At 39.7% G+C, this 21,681-nt stretch overlaps 1 protein-coding gene across 1 annotated transcript; it reads right to left on the bottom strand.

Moving 5' to 3' along the window:
- Nucleotides 1-18,762: 18,762 nt before the first annotated feature.
- LOC145040511 (uncharacterized) lies at nucleotides 18,763-19,299 on the bottom strand. Its single transcript, XM_078988425.1, has one exon. The coding sequence runs from the start codon at nucleotides 19,297-19,299 to the stop codon at nucleotides 18,763-18,765; it is 537 nt and encodes a 178-aa protein (XP_078844551.1).
- Nucleotides 19,300-21,681: the final 2,382 nt, after the last annotated feature.

Genomic DNA, 21,681 nt, shown 5'->3' with positions numbered 1-21,681 from the left:
GCTTTAGGAAGCAATTTTCAAAGTGGAGTAATGAGGAAGGCACTCGTGTCCACATAACCCTGGCTAAACACTGCAATCCCATCACTAATGCAAGTACTAGCCAATCATGCCACCAATGCGGTGAGATAGGGCACGTCAAGAAGGATTGCCCTATAGCAAAGAACTCTGGCGCAGATGGGAAGATTCTCAGGATCACAGCTGCAGGAGAGCCTACTCCGGAACCCTTGTTAATGTAACTTAGGCGTGTTGTTGAAACAGACTTATAAACTATCCAGAACTAGTGCAACTAGAGTCTTACCTTTTGTGAGATCCTGTCTGTATAGGGATTCTCGTGCTGCGTATACTTGTCTTTTGTAGTATATCTTATCCGTAGCATTATTCTTGTGGTAAATCTAAAGTACTGTAACTCTGTTCATGGTTGCACGTTTGCGTTTTGTTTGTACACGTCTTATGTTCAAATCTAATGTCTTTAAGTTTCTATATGATTCCGACATTATCATACAACTAGATTCAATTTGATCCTCACAAAAACAGCTTCCTACGTACATCTCTCTCTTCTAGATCGCTTTTCCAGCAAAGCCGTCATATCAGAACACCGAAGCACTGATGCCAGGAGTACCTCTTAGTTATTTCTTTCCGAAGAAATCCCCGAAGTACCACTCGTGTAGTACGTCAAGTTTAATCCAAGGATTCTTGCGGTTGATCTATCACTGAGGAATGTATACATAAGAGTGATATATAATCAAGGTTCTACAGGTTTAGAATTGATGATTCCGCTTTAACTTCCTTTTCCTCGAAAGGATGTGATCTTAAAGAAGAATAAGTTATTTGACTACCTTTTCAATCTTAATTATATACGACTCGTATACACGAGATTGTGATTGTGAAAACATGTATCAATTCTAATATGAACTTCAGGACGGAGAACTACCTAAGCCTACGAGTAATTGCATCGTCATGTGAACAAACTTAGAACCCAATACGACTCTTTTAAACAGATCGCCCAATAGCCTAAACACCTACGGAGATACCAGAGCAGTACAGACAACTTAACGAACTACACAGAAAGAGAATTAGAAGACTAGGCTTCTCACCTTGGAGAACCCCAGTCTTATTCTTCTAGGGATCGACGGATTTCATCGTATGTGCCTCGGATATCGAGGACTCCATCAAGATTTTTCATTAGAAATCGTTATCTCTGCCTCGCATAGATGAAACGGTTGAACAAACGCAAGGAAAGAATTACTTTCATAAATGGATCTGAGATCCGAATATCACCAGTTCGAGTGTTAGGGAAGGATGTCCGGAAGACTATCTTCCGAACTCGATGCGGACACTTCGAGTCCGTAGTGATACCCTTCGGATAGGACCAATACGCCCATAGTTTTCAAGAGCTAAATGTATAGGGTACGTCTTTCATACTTGGATCAGTTCGTCATTTCACCATATAATGACTTACTTATCTACCCTCGTAGTAACAAGGAACCTCTGGAAAACATTACCCTCGGAGATACTTTTCCCAAAGTTCTCTAAACTCGAGTTTTGGAATTGAAGAGTCAAAATTTCCTAATACACACTATTAGTGATGTGGAAATTCTAGAGTACTCTGTCAAATGATCCGAAACCGTTGGGAATTGGTTGGCACCAGAAACGCCGATAGACATTCGCCAAATTCTAGGTCTTACAGACCTACTATCATAGTTCATCCAGAACCCCTTGCAAATCACAGGAAACCGTAGGACCTTGACCCAACAAGGGGTGGCCTTGACTGGGAAGTTAAACAAGCAAAGGAAACCATGGAGATTCCAAATTAGAGACCAAGTTCTTTAGGAAGTCTCACTCTGGGAGTAGCTTAATACGCTTCGTAAAGTGTGGAAAGCAAAATCCAAGATAGATAGGACCTCCGAGATTCTTACCAGAATCGGTTCTGTATCTCACTGACTAGACCTACTCCGCGAACTCAGTAACGTACAATCTACTCTTTGCGTCTCGATCGTGAAACCATACCTTTCCGGTAAGACTCTTATAAGTCCAATCTTCAAGATTCTCGCCTTCGTATTAGAACCGTAGTGACCCTCGACCGAGAGGTCAAGCTGTCACACCCCCAAACCGGAACGACGGAAACGTTCGGGGGCGGACGACTTCATGTGGTAACATAACAAATGAATACATAGTAAAGAAAGCAATACAACCATCATATATATAATTGAAAGTTTACATTGTTTAAAAGTGTACATGTTCAGAACCAATTACAATATGATGTCAAAATATGAATTTAAACTAGTGCCGCAATGTTCCTTGTTCAAAAGCGGTTTAGTAGCTGTAATTACTGAATCCCTGGGACATACAATTAGTTTTGAAAGAGTAGATCAGCATTTAAGCTGGTGAGTTTCATAAGTATTTAATGATAGTATTTGTATGAAAATGAAATGGTTCATTTTTGTTCGTTAGTCTCAAGAAAATCCCATATTTCCTATTACTATAAATGTAGCCTTAAATCAAGACTAATATATGTTAAAAAGTTGATGTTTTTCCATCCATGAGTGGTGGTTAGAAGTTCCAAACTTATATCCCAATTGGGTTTTTCATGCATAAAATAAATGAACTTATGTATGTATAAAACCTCCATTATATCTGAAAACCTCCGTAAATCAATGTGGTTTTAATACTCTATGTGACTTTTATAACCGTGCTATTGACAAGGGATGCCTATACACAACGTTCTTCAGGCGTTGGAATGTTCTGATGTTTGTCACCCAAAATGGTGCACTATACCTAACAGTCAGGGCGCGGGTTATCAAGCCCATATAGATCTATACATAAACACGATGCTCCCCCTCCAAGGGATTCTGGTATATAATACATGACTTGAAATGTGTACTCGTGCGTACGTGAAGTTTAATGTCTCGCAAAACATAGTATAAAACAGATTTACGTGTGAAAATGTTCATTTGTTATTGTATATGAAAGTAGCTTCTTGAAATAGTATTTCCATGTATGTAAAAGTTCATAGTATTCTCGTAAAACTATACATATTATAGTTTCCTAAAAGTGTGTTTCATTTGTATAATAAACCCTTAGTGAAAATGTTCACTTGTTATGAAAAGTGTAGTTCTTGTAGTGCCAAAACCAACACACATAAATGTAGTATAACCAAAGTGTCTGATTTATATAAATACTTAAATCATTTCTCACTTCAAAAGATAAAATGTTGTCGTGGTATAATTTGCATATGAAAGTTTCCCTATAATAGTTATAAATCACATATGATTCCTTTTATAAAACGCGTATAGTGAAAGTTTATATAACACACAATAATAATTGGGTGTTTTACTTGTATCCCCTCCTTAAAAGCATATAAAAGTACTCATAAAACATTTAAAAGTGTGAATTATAGGGGTATGAACTCACTTGAAAGATCGGAGGTTGCGGGATGAAAACCGGACATAATTTCGACTCGAGAAAGTGGATTTCCTCGGGATTCTTGGGAATCTCGGGAGCACAAACGATCTTCGGGACTTGAGCAAAGTGATCGGGGCTTCGGGGTAGCACGGGCATGGAAAACGAGGCAAGAACGCAAGAGAAATGAGAGAAATGGTGCCTTTTCTTCGAAACCCTCGCATCCCTTTTATAGGGGCTGGGAACCGACCTCGTACGCGGGGCGTACGCGTGTACGCTGGGCGTACGCGTGCTTCATGCATGACCGAATCCTCGACTGCCTCAGAGCTCGGATGGGACGGGGCATAGCCTCGCATAGGGCGTGACGTGGACGATCCGAGGCTAAGGCCTCGCGTAAGCTGGGCGTACGAGCTTACGCTGGGCGTAACTTGGCCCTATCTGATGACTCCCCTTCGGATAATACCAAGGTTTTTAATTAAAATTTATATTTTAATTATTTAATAAACTACAAAAATTCAGATCTTCTTCATACGAACTCCGTTTTCGACGTTCTTTATATCCACACGAAGGTGAGACCATTCTCTACAACTTTCGTTTAGATCCTGTCGGAAAATTTTGAAATTATTTTTATTATTTATTTTTAAAAGGTCGCGGTAAGAAAATTTCTTTAGAAATTCATAACTTCTTTATATGACGTCAGTTTTTACCAGACTTTTTACCGCTGAAATACCATTGTCGAGACCTTCGATTCTCGTTTAGGTCATTCCGGCCAAAAGTCACTCGATCTCCGATTCGATTTTTTAGCCGTCTGTCGTTAAGCCGAACTTGGAAACTTCCTAACTTTCTTATACGAAGTCGGATTTGGGCGTTCTTTTTACGTACGATCACGGTTTAATGACATCTAACATAATAAGTAATTTAATTAGTGATTTTTGTATATTTTATTTTCGAAGTTAATTTTATTATAACGAACGTGGTTACAATACTTGACTTTTTAGGTCGTTTACATGTAGTTGAAATATCGGGTTGTCACATCATCCCCCTGTTAGAGGGAATTTCGTCCCGAAATTTAAAGTAAGAAAGATACAAGTGAATCAGAGAAAAAGATGCTGGTACTTTTGTTTCATCTGATCTTCGCGTTCCCATGTGAATTCAGGTCCTCGCTTGGAGTTCCAACGGACTTTCACGATGGGTATGGGACTTTTTTTTGTTTGTCTGAACTCTCGTTCCATGATTTCTACCGGTTCTTCCACGAAGTTGAGGCTCTCGTTGACCTCGATCTCGTTGAGTTGGATAACAAGAGTCTCATCGGACAGACACTTTTTCAAATTCGATACGTGGAAGGGTGGGTGTATGTTACTAAGTTCCCGTGGTAGCTTAAGTTTGTAAGCCACAGGGCCGATTCTGGCGAGAATCTCGAAAGGCCTTTGTACCTTGGATTTAGCTTTCCACGCGTTCCAAAGTATATTAAGCCTTTCCATGGCGAGACTTTCAATAGAACACGGTCTCCTACTTGGAATTCCAATGGTTTTCTCCGTTGGTCAGCGTAGCTTTTCTGTCGGTTTCTAGATGCTTTCAACCGTCCAACATAGAGGGGATCTGCACTTGCGGTCAAAGAGGGCTTTAAATGGAGCAGCCTTTATGCTCGTATGATAACTCTTGTTGTATGAAAATACGATAAGAGGTAAATGGATATCCCATTCCTTTCCAAAGTCAATCACACAGGCTCTCAGCATATCTTCCAAAGTTTGTATCGTTCTCTTACTTTTCCCGTCTGTTTGTGGATGGTAGGCTGTACTCATGTCTAATCTAGTCCCTAGGGAACTTTGTAGTGACTACCAGAACCTTGAGATCCAAATACATTTTATCAGAACCTAGTTGAACGGAATACCTCGTATTGTGCGCTTCAGTCATGACCACATCCCTGAAACCACCATGTCTTGGTGTCCAGATACGGTCCATGAGATAATAGGATCTGCCACCCTTGATTTCTAGATTCTTTTCCATTCCTCTCAGGGATTCACCCGTCACAAGCTCGGGTTGCAAAGCTTCCAGTTGAGCCTCCTTAATTTTTGTGGATAAGTGGGTATGGATGGTCATATTCAGAGATTTGACTCTCCGACCAGTGTATTCTTTTCGGATGAGGGCGTAAGCTACTACATTGGCCTTGCCAGGATGATAACGAATCTCGCATTCGTAATCATTGAGTAACTCGACCCATCATCGTTGTCGCATGTTGAGCTCCTTCTGATCGAAAATGTGTTGAAGACTCTTGTGGTCTGTTTAAATAGTACTCTTCATTCCGTACAGGTAGTGTGTTGTACAGTTTACTTCGTGTGTTGTATAGTTTACTTCGTGTGTCTTAAGATGATGGGAGGCATAAGCAATAACCTTCCCTCGTTGCATAAGAACACAACCAAGCCCTTGATTCGATGCATCGCAATACACTACAAAATCTTCTATCCCTTTGGGGAGGGATAGTATTGGTGCAGTGCATAAGGCTTGTTTCAGTGTTTGGAACGCCTTCTCTTGTTTTGCTTCCCAGTCCAAGACCACGCCTTTCTGGGTTAATGTAGTAAGAGGTTTCGCGATGCTAGAGAAGTTCTTAATGAATCTGCGATAGTAGCCAGCTAGACCTAGAAATTGACGAATCTCTGTAGGTGTCTTTGGTGCCGACCAGTTCTTAATGGCCATAATTTTGGAGGGGTCCACATGTATCCCTTCTTCGCTAACAATGTGGCCCAAAAATCCAACTCTTCGAATCCAAAATTCACATTTAGAGAACTTCGCATAGGGCTTCTCTGATTGTAGTGTTTCTAAGACCCTTTGTAGGTGCTGACTATGTTCTTCCTTACTTCGGGAGTAGATAAGTATATCATCGATGAATACGATGAAGAACTGATCCAAGTAAGGGCGGCACACTCTATTCATTAGGTCCATGAATACTGCTGGTGCGTTGGTTAATCCGAACGATATCACTAAAATTTGTAGTGTCCATAACGGGTTCGGAAGGTTGTCTTGGGAACATCTTCCTCCAGCACTCGTAATTGGTGATATCCGGATCGTAGATCTATTTTTGAGAAGTAGCTGGCTCCTTGAAGTTGATCAAATAGGTTGTCAATGCGGGGTAGAGGGTAACGATTTTTGACAGTGAGTTTGTTCAGCTCTTGGTAGTCGATGCACATCCGGAACGATCCGTCTTTCTTCTTCACAAAGAAGACCGGTGCTCCCCATGGTGAGAAACTTGGTCTAATGAATCCTTTTTGGTGAAGTTCGTTAAGCTGACTGCAAAGTTCTTGCATCTCTGCTGGTGCCAGATGATAAGGCGATTTTGCTACAGGGGTAGCCCCTGCAATTAAGTCGATTCTGAACTCGACTTGGCGTTGTGGTGGTAATCCCGGTAGTTCTTCTAGGAAGATATTGGGGAAGTCCTGTACCTCTGGGATGTTGTTTATATCCTTTACTTCCCGACTCGTATCGACGATGTGTGCAAGAAATGCCTGATAATCCTTCCGCAAGCACTTTCGAGCTTGGATGCACGAAATGATGCGAAGATTTGTACTTGATTTGTCGCCGTAAATCACTAATGGTTAATGGTTAGAAGATTTAGACGAATGGATTTTTCAAAGCACATGATGTCGGCGTGAAGAGGAGTTAACCAATCCATGCGAACTATAACGTCAAAACTTTTTATTTGGACTGGCATAAGGTTGATTGGGAAAGAGTGACCGTCTAAAGTTAATGTACGATCCATGTATACGCAATTAGTGTTTTCCGTTTTCCCATTTTCCATTTCTACAGTGAATGATTCTTCTAACATGCTAGGTTTACGTTTAAGTAAGTGAATAAAGTTTTGGCTCACAAAGCTTCTCTCTGCTCCGCTATCGAATAGGATGCATGCATATGAATTATCAAGAAGAAACGTACCAGCAACTACTATAGGATCAGCTACGGCTTCCTCGTGACCAATAGCTAATATTCGTCCCACTCCGCTGGTATTTTCTACCTTTGGGTAGTTTCTTTTGTAGTGGCCCACCTCGCCACAACCGTAGCATGCTTGGCCTACACCAACACCGGGAACTTGAGTGATCGGCTTTATGGGGGCCTTGCTGAAACGGACGGTGTGTCCCTTTCTGTTGCAGTTGGAGCACTGCATTTCCCGACAAGGTCCGTAGTGGTGGTAATTGCACTGGGTGCACTTTGGGAGGTTGCCCACATAAAGCTTTATTGGGTAGAGATTTGTAGGAACAGTAGTAGGTACCGTCGCAGCGTTTACGGAAACCAGTTGTTGTTTCTTCGAGGATTCTTTGGAAGACCCACCCTTCCCCTTATTCCACCCTCTCTTCTTCTTGTTGTTGTTATTGTTGTTTCCCTTGTGTGGTTATGGTGCAGAAGTTGTTGAGTTTTGATGATTTCTATGATCAATAAGCGATTGTGCCAGCTCCTTGGCACTTTCAAAAGTGTCAGGTTTTGAAGCTAACACGCTTGAATCAATTTGGGGCGACAGTCCCCAAATGTATCGCTCTGTTTTCTTGCTCTCGGGAGCAATCATATCTGGGCAAAGGATTGCCAGCTCGCAGAATCTATTGGTATAAGTTGCTATGTCGGTACCAATCATTCTCAGAGTCCAGAGTTCGTGCTCAAGTTTTTGAATCTCTCCTCGTTAACAGTATTCCCTCATCAACATAATTTTCAAGCTCTACCATCTTATTGAGTTTGCCACTATCAGGGTAAGCAACTTAACGTGGCCATTCCACCAAGTTAAAGCCCTATCAGTAAGTGTGTAAGCTGCAAACTTGACTGTGTTGTGCTCTGGGAAGGAGCAGATTTCAAATACTGATTCCGTTCTTTCAATCCACTTCCTTAAAGTCATCACACCACCCATTCCATTAAACATCCGGGGCTTAGCATTCGTAAAGTCTTTATAGGTGCACTTCCGGGGTTGCCCATGACTATCGCCATGGTTAGAGGGATGTATGCCAATTCCTGACCTAGTAGTAACAGGGGTATTGATCTGTAACATGGCAGCTGCTACAGCTGCGGTGACTGCTGCCTGGAACATGACAACATCAAATTGAGGAGGTGTAGGTGGTGGTGTTTCGTTGTTAGGGTTACGCCTGGGATTCCTGCTTTGCGGCATTTTTAACTATACATTTAAAAGATGACGATATGGATAAGAATAAATGAATAATGAATGTGTCCCATGGACTAATTCCCCATAGTCCAACAACAAAATGAATAGTATAACTAAATGAAGATGACAACATTTGGATAATAATTTCCATATGATTAGATATCTGTCAATAATATTGGGATTACAGATGTAACAAGTTCAGGAAAATGGCCTATAAGTAGGCCTTACATCAACCAAGATAGGAAAATTTTTGACAGAACTATTACTAGATCAAGATCTAATAGGTCTAAGATTTACAAAGATAGGAAATTAGACCAAAGTTTTTAGATAAACTAGGTTATATCCAAAAAATGAGTCGACGAGATTCTATCGGCGACGAGAGCTGCTAGCATGAGTCCTTGATCCTGATAGTAGATGTTCCATGTCCCTCATAAGCCTTCCAGTTCTTTCTTGCTGAGCTCGAAGTTCCCTAACTTCGGCTTGTGTTTCAGTAAGTTCCCTCTACAGAGGTATAATGCGGGCTAGAGTTCTTTCGTAAGTAGACTCCGATTGGCGAATGCGGACAATGTTAACGCTAGAGTTGGTGTCAACCTCCAAGACTTGGTTGATAGTTGCTTGAGCCATTATTATGTTTCGAGAAATCCTACGAATCATGATTGATAGGACTTTGTCAGCAGAACCTCCTTTAGTGAGGTTGTAGAAACTTCGGTCTCCATTGTAGGGAATGGGTTGACCTTGTTCCTGGCTGCATGTATTCAAGTTTGTGGCCCACAGAGGTGTGGGACCTTGAAATGTAGGACGGGGATTCGGGTTTCGTTTTTGAGCAGCTAGGGGTAGGTTGTTGACTTCAGGCTCCAAGCATGAACTATCGGAAAAACCCTCAGCATGGTGGTCATCCAAAGGGATGGGGTGATCATTTTCTGGCTCTTCCTCTAGCCATCCAGCGTTGCCTTGGTTTGGGAAGTAGGGGTCCCCATGCAGGTGAAATCCAACCATTTGACTATACGAGAATAGGGTTATAAGATTTGAAAAAAACTTGAGAACATGTAATACTAATTAATCTATTGTATGCAACAAATACTCCTATAGTATTTAAATTGTACGTTTGATACTAGTGTCTATTTTTGGTAAGTTTTGACTCGTTGCTCACTACGATCACTCCTCAATATACGTTAGTCTAATTTCAGATAAACATAGTTGATTAGGCTATATTCATCCCAAATTTGATTACATATCTCGAGAACTAATCGTAGTGTCCAACTTGTCTTAATACTTTTGTATAGTTCTCATCATGAAAATATGTCATTGTATCCATGTATTTTGGATTTTCATGACCTAAAATAATCTATTTAAATGATATAAGGATTTTAGGTATGAAAACTTTTGTCAGAGACTTTGAGTCCCTAAACATTTATAATTTGTATATCTTATGAGGTTCGATATACGTACTTCACTATAAACATTGCTCTGATACCAATCTGTCACACCCCCAAACCAGAACAACGGAAACGTTCGGGGGTGGATGACTTCATGTGGTAACGTAACAAATGAATACATAGTAAACAAAACAATACAACCATCATATATATAACTGAAAGTTTACATTGTTTAAAAGTGTACATGTTCAAAACCAATTACAATATGATGTCAAAATATGAATTTAAACTAGTGCCGCATCGTTCCTTCTTCAAAAGCGGTTTAGTACTTGAAATTACTTAATCCATGGGACATACAAGTAGTTTTGAAAGAGTAGATCAACATTTAAGCTGGTGAGTTTCATAAGTATTTAATGATAGTATTTGTATGAAAATGAAATGGTTCGTTTTTGTTCGTTAGTCTCTAGAAAATCCCATATTTCCTACTAGTATAAATGTAGCCTTAAATCAAGACTAATATATGTTAAAAAGTTGATGTTTTTCCATCCATTAGTGGTGGTTAGAAGTTCCAAACTTATATCCCAATTGGGTTTTTCATGCATAAAATAAATGAACTTATGTATGTACAAAACCTCCATTATATCTGAAAACCTCCGTAAATCAATGTGGTTTTAATACTCTATGTGAGTTTTATAACCATGCTATTGACAAGGGATGCCTATACACAACGTTCTTCAGGCGTTGAAATGTTCTGACGTTTGTTACCCAAAATGGTGCACTGTAGCTAACAGTTAGGGCGCAGGTTGCCAAACCCATATAGATCTATAAACAAACACCATGCTCCCTCTCCAAGGGATTCTGGTATATAATACAGGACGTCAAATGTGTACTCGAATGTACGTGAAGTTAATGTCTCACAAAACTTAGTATAAAACAGATTTACGTGTGAAAATGTTCGTTTGTTATTGTATATAAAAGTAGCTTCTTGAGATAGTATTTCCATGTACGTAAAAGTTCGTAGTATTCTCGTAAAACTATACCTATTATAGTTTCCTAAAAGTGTGTTTTGTTTGTATAATAAACCCTTAGTGAAAATATTCACTTGTTATGAAAAGTGTAGTTTTTGTAGTGCCAAAACCGACACACATAAATATAGTATAAGCAAAGTGTCTGATTTATATAAATACATAAATCATTTCTCATTTCAAAAGATAAAATGTTGTCGTGGTATAATTTGCTTATGAAAGTTTCCCTATAATAGTTATAAATCACATATGATTCCTTTGATAAAATGCGTATAGTGAAAGTTTATATAACACACAATAATAATTGAGTGTTTTACTTGTATCCCCCCCTTAAAAGCATATAAAAGTACTCATAAAATATTTAAAAGTGTGAATAATAGGGGTATGAACTCACTTGAAAGATCGGAGGTTGCGGGATGAAAACCGGACATAATTTCGACTCAAGAAAGTGCATTTCATCGGGATTCTCGGGAATCTCGGGAGCACAAACGATCTTCGGGACTTGAGAAAGTGATCGGGGCTGCAAAGTAGCACGGGCACGGAAAACAAGGCAAGAACGCAGGAGAAATGAGAGAAATGGTGCCTTTTCTTCGGAACCCTCGCATCTGTTTTATAAGGGCTGGGAACCGACCTCATACGCGGGGCATATGCGTGTACGCTGGGCATACGCATGCTTCACGCATGACCGAATCCTCGACTGCCTCGGAGCTTGGATGGGATGGGGCATAGCCTCGCATAGGGCGCGACGTGGACGATCCGAGGCTAAGGCCTCGCGTATGCTGGGCGTACGAGCTTACGCAGGCGTAACTCGGCCCTATCTGATGACTCCCCTTGGATAATACCAAGGTTTTTAATTAAAATTTATGTTTTAATTATTTAATAAACTTCAAAAATTAATATCTTCTTCATACGAACTGCGTTTTCGACGTTCTTTGTATCCACGCGAAGGTGAGACCGTACTCTACAACTTTCGTTTAGATCCCGTCGGCAATTTTTGAAGTTATTTTTATTATTTATTTTTAAAGGGTCGCGGTAAGAAAATTTCTTTAGAAATTCATAACTTCTTTATCTGACGTCTGTTTTTGCCAAACTTTTTACCGCTGAAATACCATTGTCGAGACCTTCAATTCTCGTTTAGGTCATTCCAGCCAAAAGTCGCTTGATCTCCGATTCGAGTTTTTAGCCACCTGTCGATAAGCCGAACTTGGAAACTTCCTAACTTTCTTATACGAAGTCGGATTTGGGCGTTCTTTTACGTATGATCACGGCTTAATGACATCTAACATAATAGGTAATTTAATTAGTGATTTTTTGGATATTTTATTTTCGAAGTTAATTTTATTATAACGAACGTGGTTACAATACTTGATTTTTTAGGTCGTTTACATGTAGTTGAAATATCAGGTTGTCACACAAGCGGACGAAGCAACGCCATCACCCTTTAGTGAAGGTTCATTGGGATACCAACTGAGAACCCGATTTCACTTAGGAAAGGTAGAACCAATCGTTTAGGAAGTTCACCTAACTACTCGATCACTTCAACATACTTCCTTATCTAAATTCTAATTTTGGGATTAAATTCCCTTTAACAGGGGGATGATGTGACAACCCGAAATTTTCATTATGAACAAACCACGTCAAGCCAATAGAAGTTAGAACAGTTACAGTGAAATTTCAGACTTTGGGTATAATTTTGAGTATTTTAGGTTTAGTACTTAAGGAGATATTAGGAGAGTGGATGCACTAGGGTTATGTGCAACACTGTTATTCCAATACTCTATCATATTAGAGTTCATTCCGAGAATATAATATTTTCTGCCAAAAATCTCAGGACTATATATAGAAATCTAAACCATATTCATTCATTAGTTACATTTCCAACTAGATAAAAGCCATTTTCTCTCTCACGGATCTTCGGGTTTTTTTCCCAAATCGTGAGTACACTTCTCTAGTTGTCTTTGAATGCTTATAATGTGCTTAATAACTTATATTACATAGCAAATCTATGAGATTCGGGAGTTTACCGCCGAAGAACGTTCTTGGAGAGTAAACTCCTATATGTGCCTTAAATGCTACCTAGTCTTTTCCCCATGTTAGGTAACGAACTTAGACTTGTATATAAGTGTGTTTAAGACTAGAAAACAAACAAGAACACCAAGATTAGTGTGTTCACGGACCAAGAAGTTCTTGGACTGTGAACTCCAAAAACAAAGGCTAAAGAGTGCCTAAGCCACTCCTAAAGCCTTGGACTTTAGACTAGAATTATTCCTAGCTAATTTGTGGACCTTAAAACATCAAAAAACTCATCCCCATGAGAGATTACAGTCGTAATCTCTAAGGGAAAAGGTTCATGGGCCGTGAACATCAAGGAAGGGTACCATAGTGTGCCTAATGCCTTCATTAGCCTTAGATAATTGTCTAAAACCTTTCCTAAATGAGATTGGGACTTGAAAGCACAATGCGACCCATTTCCATATGAGTTTACAGAAGTAAACTCAAAAGGAAATGGCCTTAGGGCCATAAACTCCTAAAGGGAGTGTTTTAAAGCCCTAAACTACTCCAAGGATTAAACCACCAAGTAGAACTTCTTCTAGAAATCAAGTAACACTTCAAAACAAATAATATCATTATGTTTGAGAGCTTACGGCCGTAAACTCCTTGTGTGGAGTTTACTGAAGAGTAAACACATATATAGGGGCCATTCGAACCCTAAACCCCTTTAGCCTTGTCCCACAACAACTTAGAGGCAACCCTTAGGACTTATATGACTTATACAAAGTGTTTTCCTGTTCTAGAGTGTCCCAACTTAATTTACTAGTTATTATTTGGCTAATTAGTTATATATATGCTCATTATATGATAACTAGGCTGGTGAGTGTGAAATAGTCTCCGTTTGCCACCTAGCACAGTATCCGACACTTCAATCTAATCCACTCACCACAAGTGACCTCATACCCCTTAATCAATGTTTTAACAATTTTTATATGTTTTATGGGGGGGATACAAGTAGAATTATGCTAATTATTATATCAATCATATGTGATTAATAAGTAGCATTCAAATGATTGGCTATTCATTAGCCGTTTCACTAAACAGTTTCCTTCAGATGATTTTTATAGACATTTTATATGTTTAAAACTCCTTATTACACTGTACATTTTAATCTGTATGTTTTTTTTTTTCAAACTTATTTACAATTGTGATTAAAACAAATGTTTCCCTATACTAAATTGTTTTATCAAACCCATGCCTTCAAACCGTTTTATAGATTGACATCAAGTTGATCTTTTCTTAAGTTAATAATTATGTTCAAAGGTTTTACAAAACTTATTTATGCTTTTATATTATAAATTGCATGCCTCTATATGTATAGATATATAAGAAATGTTTAAAAGAATTAGGAAGGCTATCCACCCTATTTCGTTTTCGCGCTTGAAATGTGGTCTGGTGGGATATCGGGTACTCGTCCGAAGGTCGTTTAAATATTAGTTATATAACATATGTACATATATAGTCTTCATCCAATGCCCTTGGGTAGCAAGGGTATACATCCATGTTCATACGTACCAGTTAAATTACTAGTAAACTACCATATGGGTACTTTAGGAAGATACTAGAACTATTACTAGAACACGATATCATACCATGAGTCAGTTATTTAATGAGTCAATGATACTAGAAAAAGAACATATACAACTATACTAGAAAGAGAACATATACAACTATACTAGGAGATAACATATACAACTATACTAGAAAGAGAATATATACAACTATAATAGAAAGAGAACATATACAACTATACTAGAAAGAGAACATATACAACGATAGTAGAACGAGTACATTACTATACTTGCTAGGTAGAGAGCACGTACATTACAGCTAGAAGAGTTCTTTACATTACATATACATGAATACGTTAATTATTGTGATATGAATCGGAGCATGACTTAAATGTCATGGCGTGTATTGTAGCCAGAGTCTCTTGAACGCAGAGCATGAGTTTGCGTATAGATCTATACTGGATTGGCTATCCTACACCTTGCTGCTAGCTACAGCTGGACCTGCAGGTCTGCGCGTGCCAAACGTCATACCTTTTTACGACCATTCTTATGTCGTTGTTACCAGTCAATAGTATGGTACAATTAATAACATGATGCCTTAATATAAATCCGTTTTAAGGTAGTTAGTACAACAATAGTTCTTCTAGCACTACATTTTAGTACTACATTAATTTTCCATGTACATATATTTAGTGATCTATTCAGTTAAACTATAAACGTAAAAACTAGATTTTGTTAATGATAGTTACACTTGGGAAAATTACACACTTTTACATAAAACGAACATTTAGAATAGTTTAGTCTCCGTAGAAGACTACATTGAGAACAGTTAGGTCTTGGTAAAAGACACCTTTATATAATAGTAGGAATCATAGGGATTTCTAGAGTTTTTCAAATGTTTACAGTTGTTTTACAAACATTTTTATACTTACAGTTCATAAACTTACAAATTCTTACATACAAATTAAGACACTAAAATAATTATGATCTCACCAGCTTCAAAGTTGATACTCACTTTCAAAATTACTTGTATCCTCAGGTCATTATAGACAGGTACCGATGCAAGGAGAAAGGAAGATGGAGCTTGTTCAAGACTCCTCTTTCATTTTGATTTATGCTTTAGTGTTTATCAAAATTTGACAGAACACTTGTATAACAATTATATTATTAATGCAATGGATGATGTTGTTGCTTGTTTACTACTTTTCATTGTTGTAATACTGTACATGACGTCCTCCGCCGTAGAACGTTTCTGCCGTTCTTGGTTTTGGGGTGTGACATCCACTGTTTCGGAGCATGTCTTCACTGCCATGGATCGATTTGTATCCAGAATCTCCTGGAGGGAGAGTGTGAGTTTGCTTATAGATCTATACTGGATTGACTATCCTACACCTTGCTTCTAGCTAAAGTTGGACCTGCAGGTCTACGGGTGCCAAATGTCATTTCTTTTGCCGTCTTACATCGTCGTGTTCATAGTCGATAGTATGGTACAATTAATCACATAATACCTTAATATATATCCAGTTTAAGGTAGTTAGTGCAGCGGTAGTTATTATAATACAACACTAGAATACTACATTAATTTACCCTTTACATTTATTTGGTGATCACTTCACTTAACATTAATGTACAAACTATATTTTGATAATGATAGTTACACTACGGAAAATTATACACTTTTATAAGAAACAAACTTACATAACAGTCGTGCCTTGGTAGAAGGCTACTTTTAGTAGAAAATATAGGATTTTCTAAGAGTTACAAACCTTTACAACATTTTCAAACATTCACATACTTTTACTACAAACGTTTACAAATTCGTACTTGAAACACTGTTTCAAACATTTTGATACAAACAATGACACTAAAATACTTATGAACTCACCATATTTAATGCTGATAAACTCTTTCAAAATAACTTGTATTCTCAGGTCATTAGTAGACAAGTACCGATGCCATCTTTTGAGAAGATGGAGCACGTACAAGACTCATCTTTTATTTTGATTCATATTTTGGTGTCTTAAAAACCACAGAACACACTTGTTTTAAAATTATATTATTAATGCAATGGATGTTGTTGTTTACTTGTTTACTATTATACTGTGTTGTTATACTATACATGACGTCCTCCGCCGCATAACGTTTCCGTTGTTCTTGGTTTTGGGTGTGACATTTTGCCAAGTGCTTATCGCCCACTTCCGCCCAGCACAGAGGTGATCTGCACTTCCGACCGTAAAGAGCTTCAAATGGATTAGTCTTGATGCTAGTGTGATAACTGTTGTTATAAGAGAACTCAAATAATGGTAAGTGGATGTCCCATGCTTTTCCAAAGTCGATTACACATGCTCGCAACATGTCTTCTAGTGTTTGGATTGTTCTCTTACTCGGCCCATCTGTTTGCGGGTGATAAGATGTACTCATATCCAACCATGTACCCAAGGCTTTCTGTAGTGTCTACTAGAACCTTGAAGTGAATCTATTGTCTCTGTCCAGATGATAGATATTGACACTCCATGAAGTTGCACGATCTCTCGGATGTAGCTTCTCGTTAGTTTCTCCATCTTATCAGTCTCTTTGATCGGCAAAAATTGGGAAGATTTGGTTAACCTGTCGATGATCACCCAGATGGTATCGTGACCACCCTGTGTCTTGGGTAGTTTGGTTTTGATGTCCATGGAAATCTGGTCCCACTTCCATTCAGGTATTTCGGGCTGATGGAGTAGACATGAGGGCTTCTGATGTTCTACTTTGATCTTGGCACAAGTCAAGCACTTGCTCACATACGTAGTAATTTATGCTTTCATGTTTGGCCACCAGTAGAGTTGTTTGAGATCCAGATACATCTTATCTGATCCTGGGAGCATGGAGTATGGGGTCTTGTGTGCTTCATTCATGATCGTTTCTCTGATCCCACCGAACTTTGGTGTCTAGATTCTGTTCATAAGGTAACGAACTCCGTCACTATTGATCTACATATTCTTGTCCATCCCTCTAAGTGCTTCACTTGTCAAGTTTTTGGGTTTCAAGGCTTCTATTTGAGCTTCCTTGATTTGTGTTGACAGGTGTAAATGGATCGTAATGGTTAATGATTTTAGTCTTCGACCAGAGTACTCCTAATGACTAAGACCATCTGCCACCACATTGGATTTACCCAGATGATAACGAATCTCACATTCTTAGTGGTTGAGTAGCTCCACCCAACGTCGTTTCCTCATATTTAACTCCTTCTGGTCGAATATGTGTTGAAGGCTCTTGTCGTTTGTAAAGATGGTGCACTTGGTACCGTATGGGTAGTGTCTCCAGATTTTTAGGTCGAATACCACTGCTCCAAGTTCTAAGTCATGAGTGGTGTAGTTGACCTCATGTGTTTTCAGTTGTCGTGAGGCGTACGCAATAACCTTTCCTCGCTGCATTAGCACACAACCCAACCCTTGATTGGATGCATCGCAATACACTACGAAGTATTTTGTCCCTTTTGGAAGAGATAAAATGGGTGCACTGCACAGGGCTTGCTTCAGGGTCTGAAATGCAGTATCTTGTTTTTCTCCCTAGATGTAGGTTACACCTTTCTGAGTTAAGGAGGTTAGAGGTTTTGCAATGTTGGATAAGTTCTGTATGAACTTGCGGTAATAGCCAACAAGGCCTAGAAATTGGCGGATATCGGTTGGCGTTGTTGGCGCTGACCAATTTTTGATAGCCTTGATCATGGAAGGGTCCATGTGGATTCCCTCTTCGCTAACCACATGACCTAGGAAGTCGACCTTCCTAATCCAAAACTTGCATTTTGAGAACTTTGCATAAAGCTTCTTAGCTCGTAATGTCTCTAAGACCTATCTCAGATGCTGACCATGTTCTTTTTTACTCTTCGAATAGATGAGTATGTCATCTATGAATACTATCGCAAATTTTTCCTGGAATGAACGACATACCCGATTCGTTAAGTCCATGAATACGGCAGGGGTGTTGGTTAGTCCGAACAGAATCAGTACAAACTTGTAGTGACCGTATCTTATTCGGAAAGTTGTCTCTGGAATATAGCTCTCTAGAACTCGCAGCTGGTGATATCCCGATCTCAGATCGATCTTGGAAAAGTAGTTTGGTCCCTACAGTTGGTCGAACAAATCGTCTATTTGTGGTAGGGGATACCGGTTCTTGATGGTAAGCTTGTTGAGTTCTTGGTAGTTTATGCACATTCTGAAAGATCAATCCTTCGTTTTCACGAACAATACTGGTGCCCCCCAAGGCGAGAAACTTAGCCTGATGAATCATTTGCTGAGCAGCTGACTCAGTTGGCTGGACAGTTCTTGCATCTCTGCTGGAGCTAAATGATATGATGCTTTGGCCACAGGGGTAGCTCCAGGGATTAAGTCGATTCTGAATTCGACTTGTCTTGCAGGTGATACTCCTGGAAGATCCTCAGGAAAGACATCGGGAAATTCACATACGTCAGGCATGCTCTTGATGTCTTGTACTTCTCGTTTCACATTAACGACATGTGCTAAGAATGCATGACAATCCATGCGCAAATACTTCTGAGCATGGATGCAAGAGATGATACGAAGAGTGGTACTGGGTTTGTCGCCATAGATAACGAGGGTTTTGCCGTTTGGCAGATTAAGGCGAATAACCTTATCGTAACATTGAATGTCCGCACGATGAGAACTTAGCCAATCCATGCCTATGATGACGTCGGAAATTTTTATTGAGACTGGCATGAGGTTGATTGGAAAGGAATTATTGTTTAGTGTTAGGGTACAGTTTAAGTATATTTCCTTAGGGCCTTCTGTTTTCTCGTTAGCCATTTCTACTATAAACCTTTCACTTAATGACTTAGGTGTTTGTTTGAGTAGGCTTTTAAAACTATGGCTCACGAAACTCCTCTCCGCTCCACTATCAAATAAAATACATGCATATGAGTTATCGAGGAGAAACGTAGCCGTAACAATAGTGGGGTCTGCAACGGTTCGTCCTGGACCATTGCGAATACTTCGCCCCTCCTGCCGGCATTCCTGTTGTTTGCCTTCAGGCAGTCCCTTCGGTAGTGCCCTATTTCTCCGCACTCATAGCATGTGCGGCCTACTCCAACATTTGTGGATGGAGCAGTTGGTTCCATTCAGAAGCGGAAAATGTGTCCTTTCTTGTTGCACCGAGTGCACTAAAAGTCACGGCAAGTCTCGTGGTGATGAAAATTGCACCTGGGGTACTTTGGCAGTTGGCCGTTGTATGGACTTGTTGGTGCAAGGGCAGTAGGTACAGTAACGGTGTGAGACGTCACCACTTGCTGTTTCTTGGGGTTCCCTTGTAGGGTTTGTCCCCTTCTCTTATTCCAATGTCTCCTTGGGTCCTGTATTTCCTTTGGTGGGTCGGCAACAACACTGATAGTACCCTGTTTGACCCCATGATCTATTAACCGTTGTACTTGGCGCTTCGCGCTATTGAAGGTGATTGGGTTGGATGCCAAGACATGCCCTTGAATCTGGGGCGACAACCCCCAGATGTACCTTTCCACTTTCTTTGGTTATGGGTTGACCATGCTCGGGCATAGGGTTGGCAGATCACTGAACCTGGACGTGTAGGCGACTAGGTCAATCCCTGTCATCTTTAGGTTCCAGAGTTCTTGTTCCAGTTTTTGAACCTCGCCCCTCGGGCAGTATTCCTCTAACAATAGGATGTTCAAGTCGTCCCAGCTCATGGTGTTGGCGACCGGAAGAGATAGATACTTCACATGTTCTTCCACCATGTGAGGGCTCGGTCTGTGAAGGTGCAAGCAACAAACTCGACCTTTCTTGGCACTTGGCATGAACAGATTTCAAATACTGTTTCAGTCTTTTCGAACCATTGCATAAGAGAAATGAATCCTCCAGTGTCATTGAACATTTTCAGCTTGGCATTTAAGAACTCTTTGTATGTGCATTCTCTTACATGACCATGGCCCGTGTCGTGTTTTAGGTGATTCGTACTACATCCGCTACCTCCAGCTCCGTTGGAGTTTATTTGTGAGAGTGCAGCTGCTACTGCTGCGGTAATGGCAGCTTGCACCATGTTGGGGTCATATTGTGGCGGTGGTGGCGGTGGTGTTGGAGTTGTGTTAATGAGTCTTTGCTGATTGAAAGTCGTGTGTTAATGAGTTAGTTATTTTCAACAATCCATGAATTAGATTGACATACACAAGGTTTTGAGCTTGATTCATAAAAATTTATGTAGTAATAGAAAAACTTATGAATTTGAGTGGTATGCAAAGGATTAACACACAAAAGAAATACGTCATTATATATTAAACATATATTGGTTACATTCTAAAGTTAGGAAAAATTCAACCTCTCTAAAGGTCTCTGATTACAAAAGTTAAAGAAAAGTAAGACTTTTAGCTGAGTTCCTATTCTATAACAAAATTCTGGGAATCGGGCAAGTACTACTTGCGATGCTGGTTGCGCTTGGAGCTAGACTCTGCGTCTGATTGTTTTTCTCCCATAAGACACCTATCAAAGCTGGCTTGCTGCTCCCACATTTCATTTAACTTGGAGAGAGCTGCAATCATTTTCTCTTGAAGTGTGTCGGTATGGAGTTGGGCATTTTCCTGTAACCTGTCAAGGCAACAGATGTCGACTGCGTTAGCTTGTACCTCCATGCTGACTTCGCGAATCCGGTTCGCTTGGAACCCTGATTGGTAGGACTGGTTGTATAGTTTTCCCACAAGATTGGGAGTGCTCGATCGGCTGAACTTCCACCACTGACATTGTAGAAGTCCCGACACATGCAATAGGGAGTACACAATCCTTGTTGTTAGCTCCAATGGTGGATGAGGCTTCCCCAGATGAGAGTTGGTCCTTGAAAACCAAATCCTAACGGTAGGAGGTCAGACGGCTGGTGGATTGATTACCTCTGGCTCTGAATCTGTCCCATTAGAGCCTTCCTCTTCCTCCTCTTCCATGGGTTCCTCATCCTCTTCTAGGTCGTCTTTCAACCATACTCTGTTACCTTGATTAGGGTAGTAGGGCTCTCCGAGTAGATGAAATCCAGCCATTGCGACTATAAGAGAATAGGGTTAATAAATGACTTTAAACTAAAGTAGGTAAATTTAGCATTGAGTTTAAACTACTGATGTTATCAAATTACTCCTATAGTATTCTAAGTGTCATGTTTGATTCAAGAAGATTATGTGTTTGGTAAGTTTTTGACTTGTT

Source organism: Lactuca saligna, chromosome 4 (assembly GCF_052625555.1).
Source record: "Lactuca saligna cultivar CGN05327 chromosome 4, ASM5262555v1, whole genome shotgun sequence".
NCBI lineage: Eukaryota > Viridiplantae > Streptophyta > Magnoliopsida > Asterales > Asteraceae > Lactuca > Lactuca saligna.
This window is presented reverse-complemented; position numbering and strand designations above follow the sequence as displayed.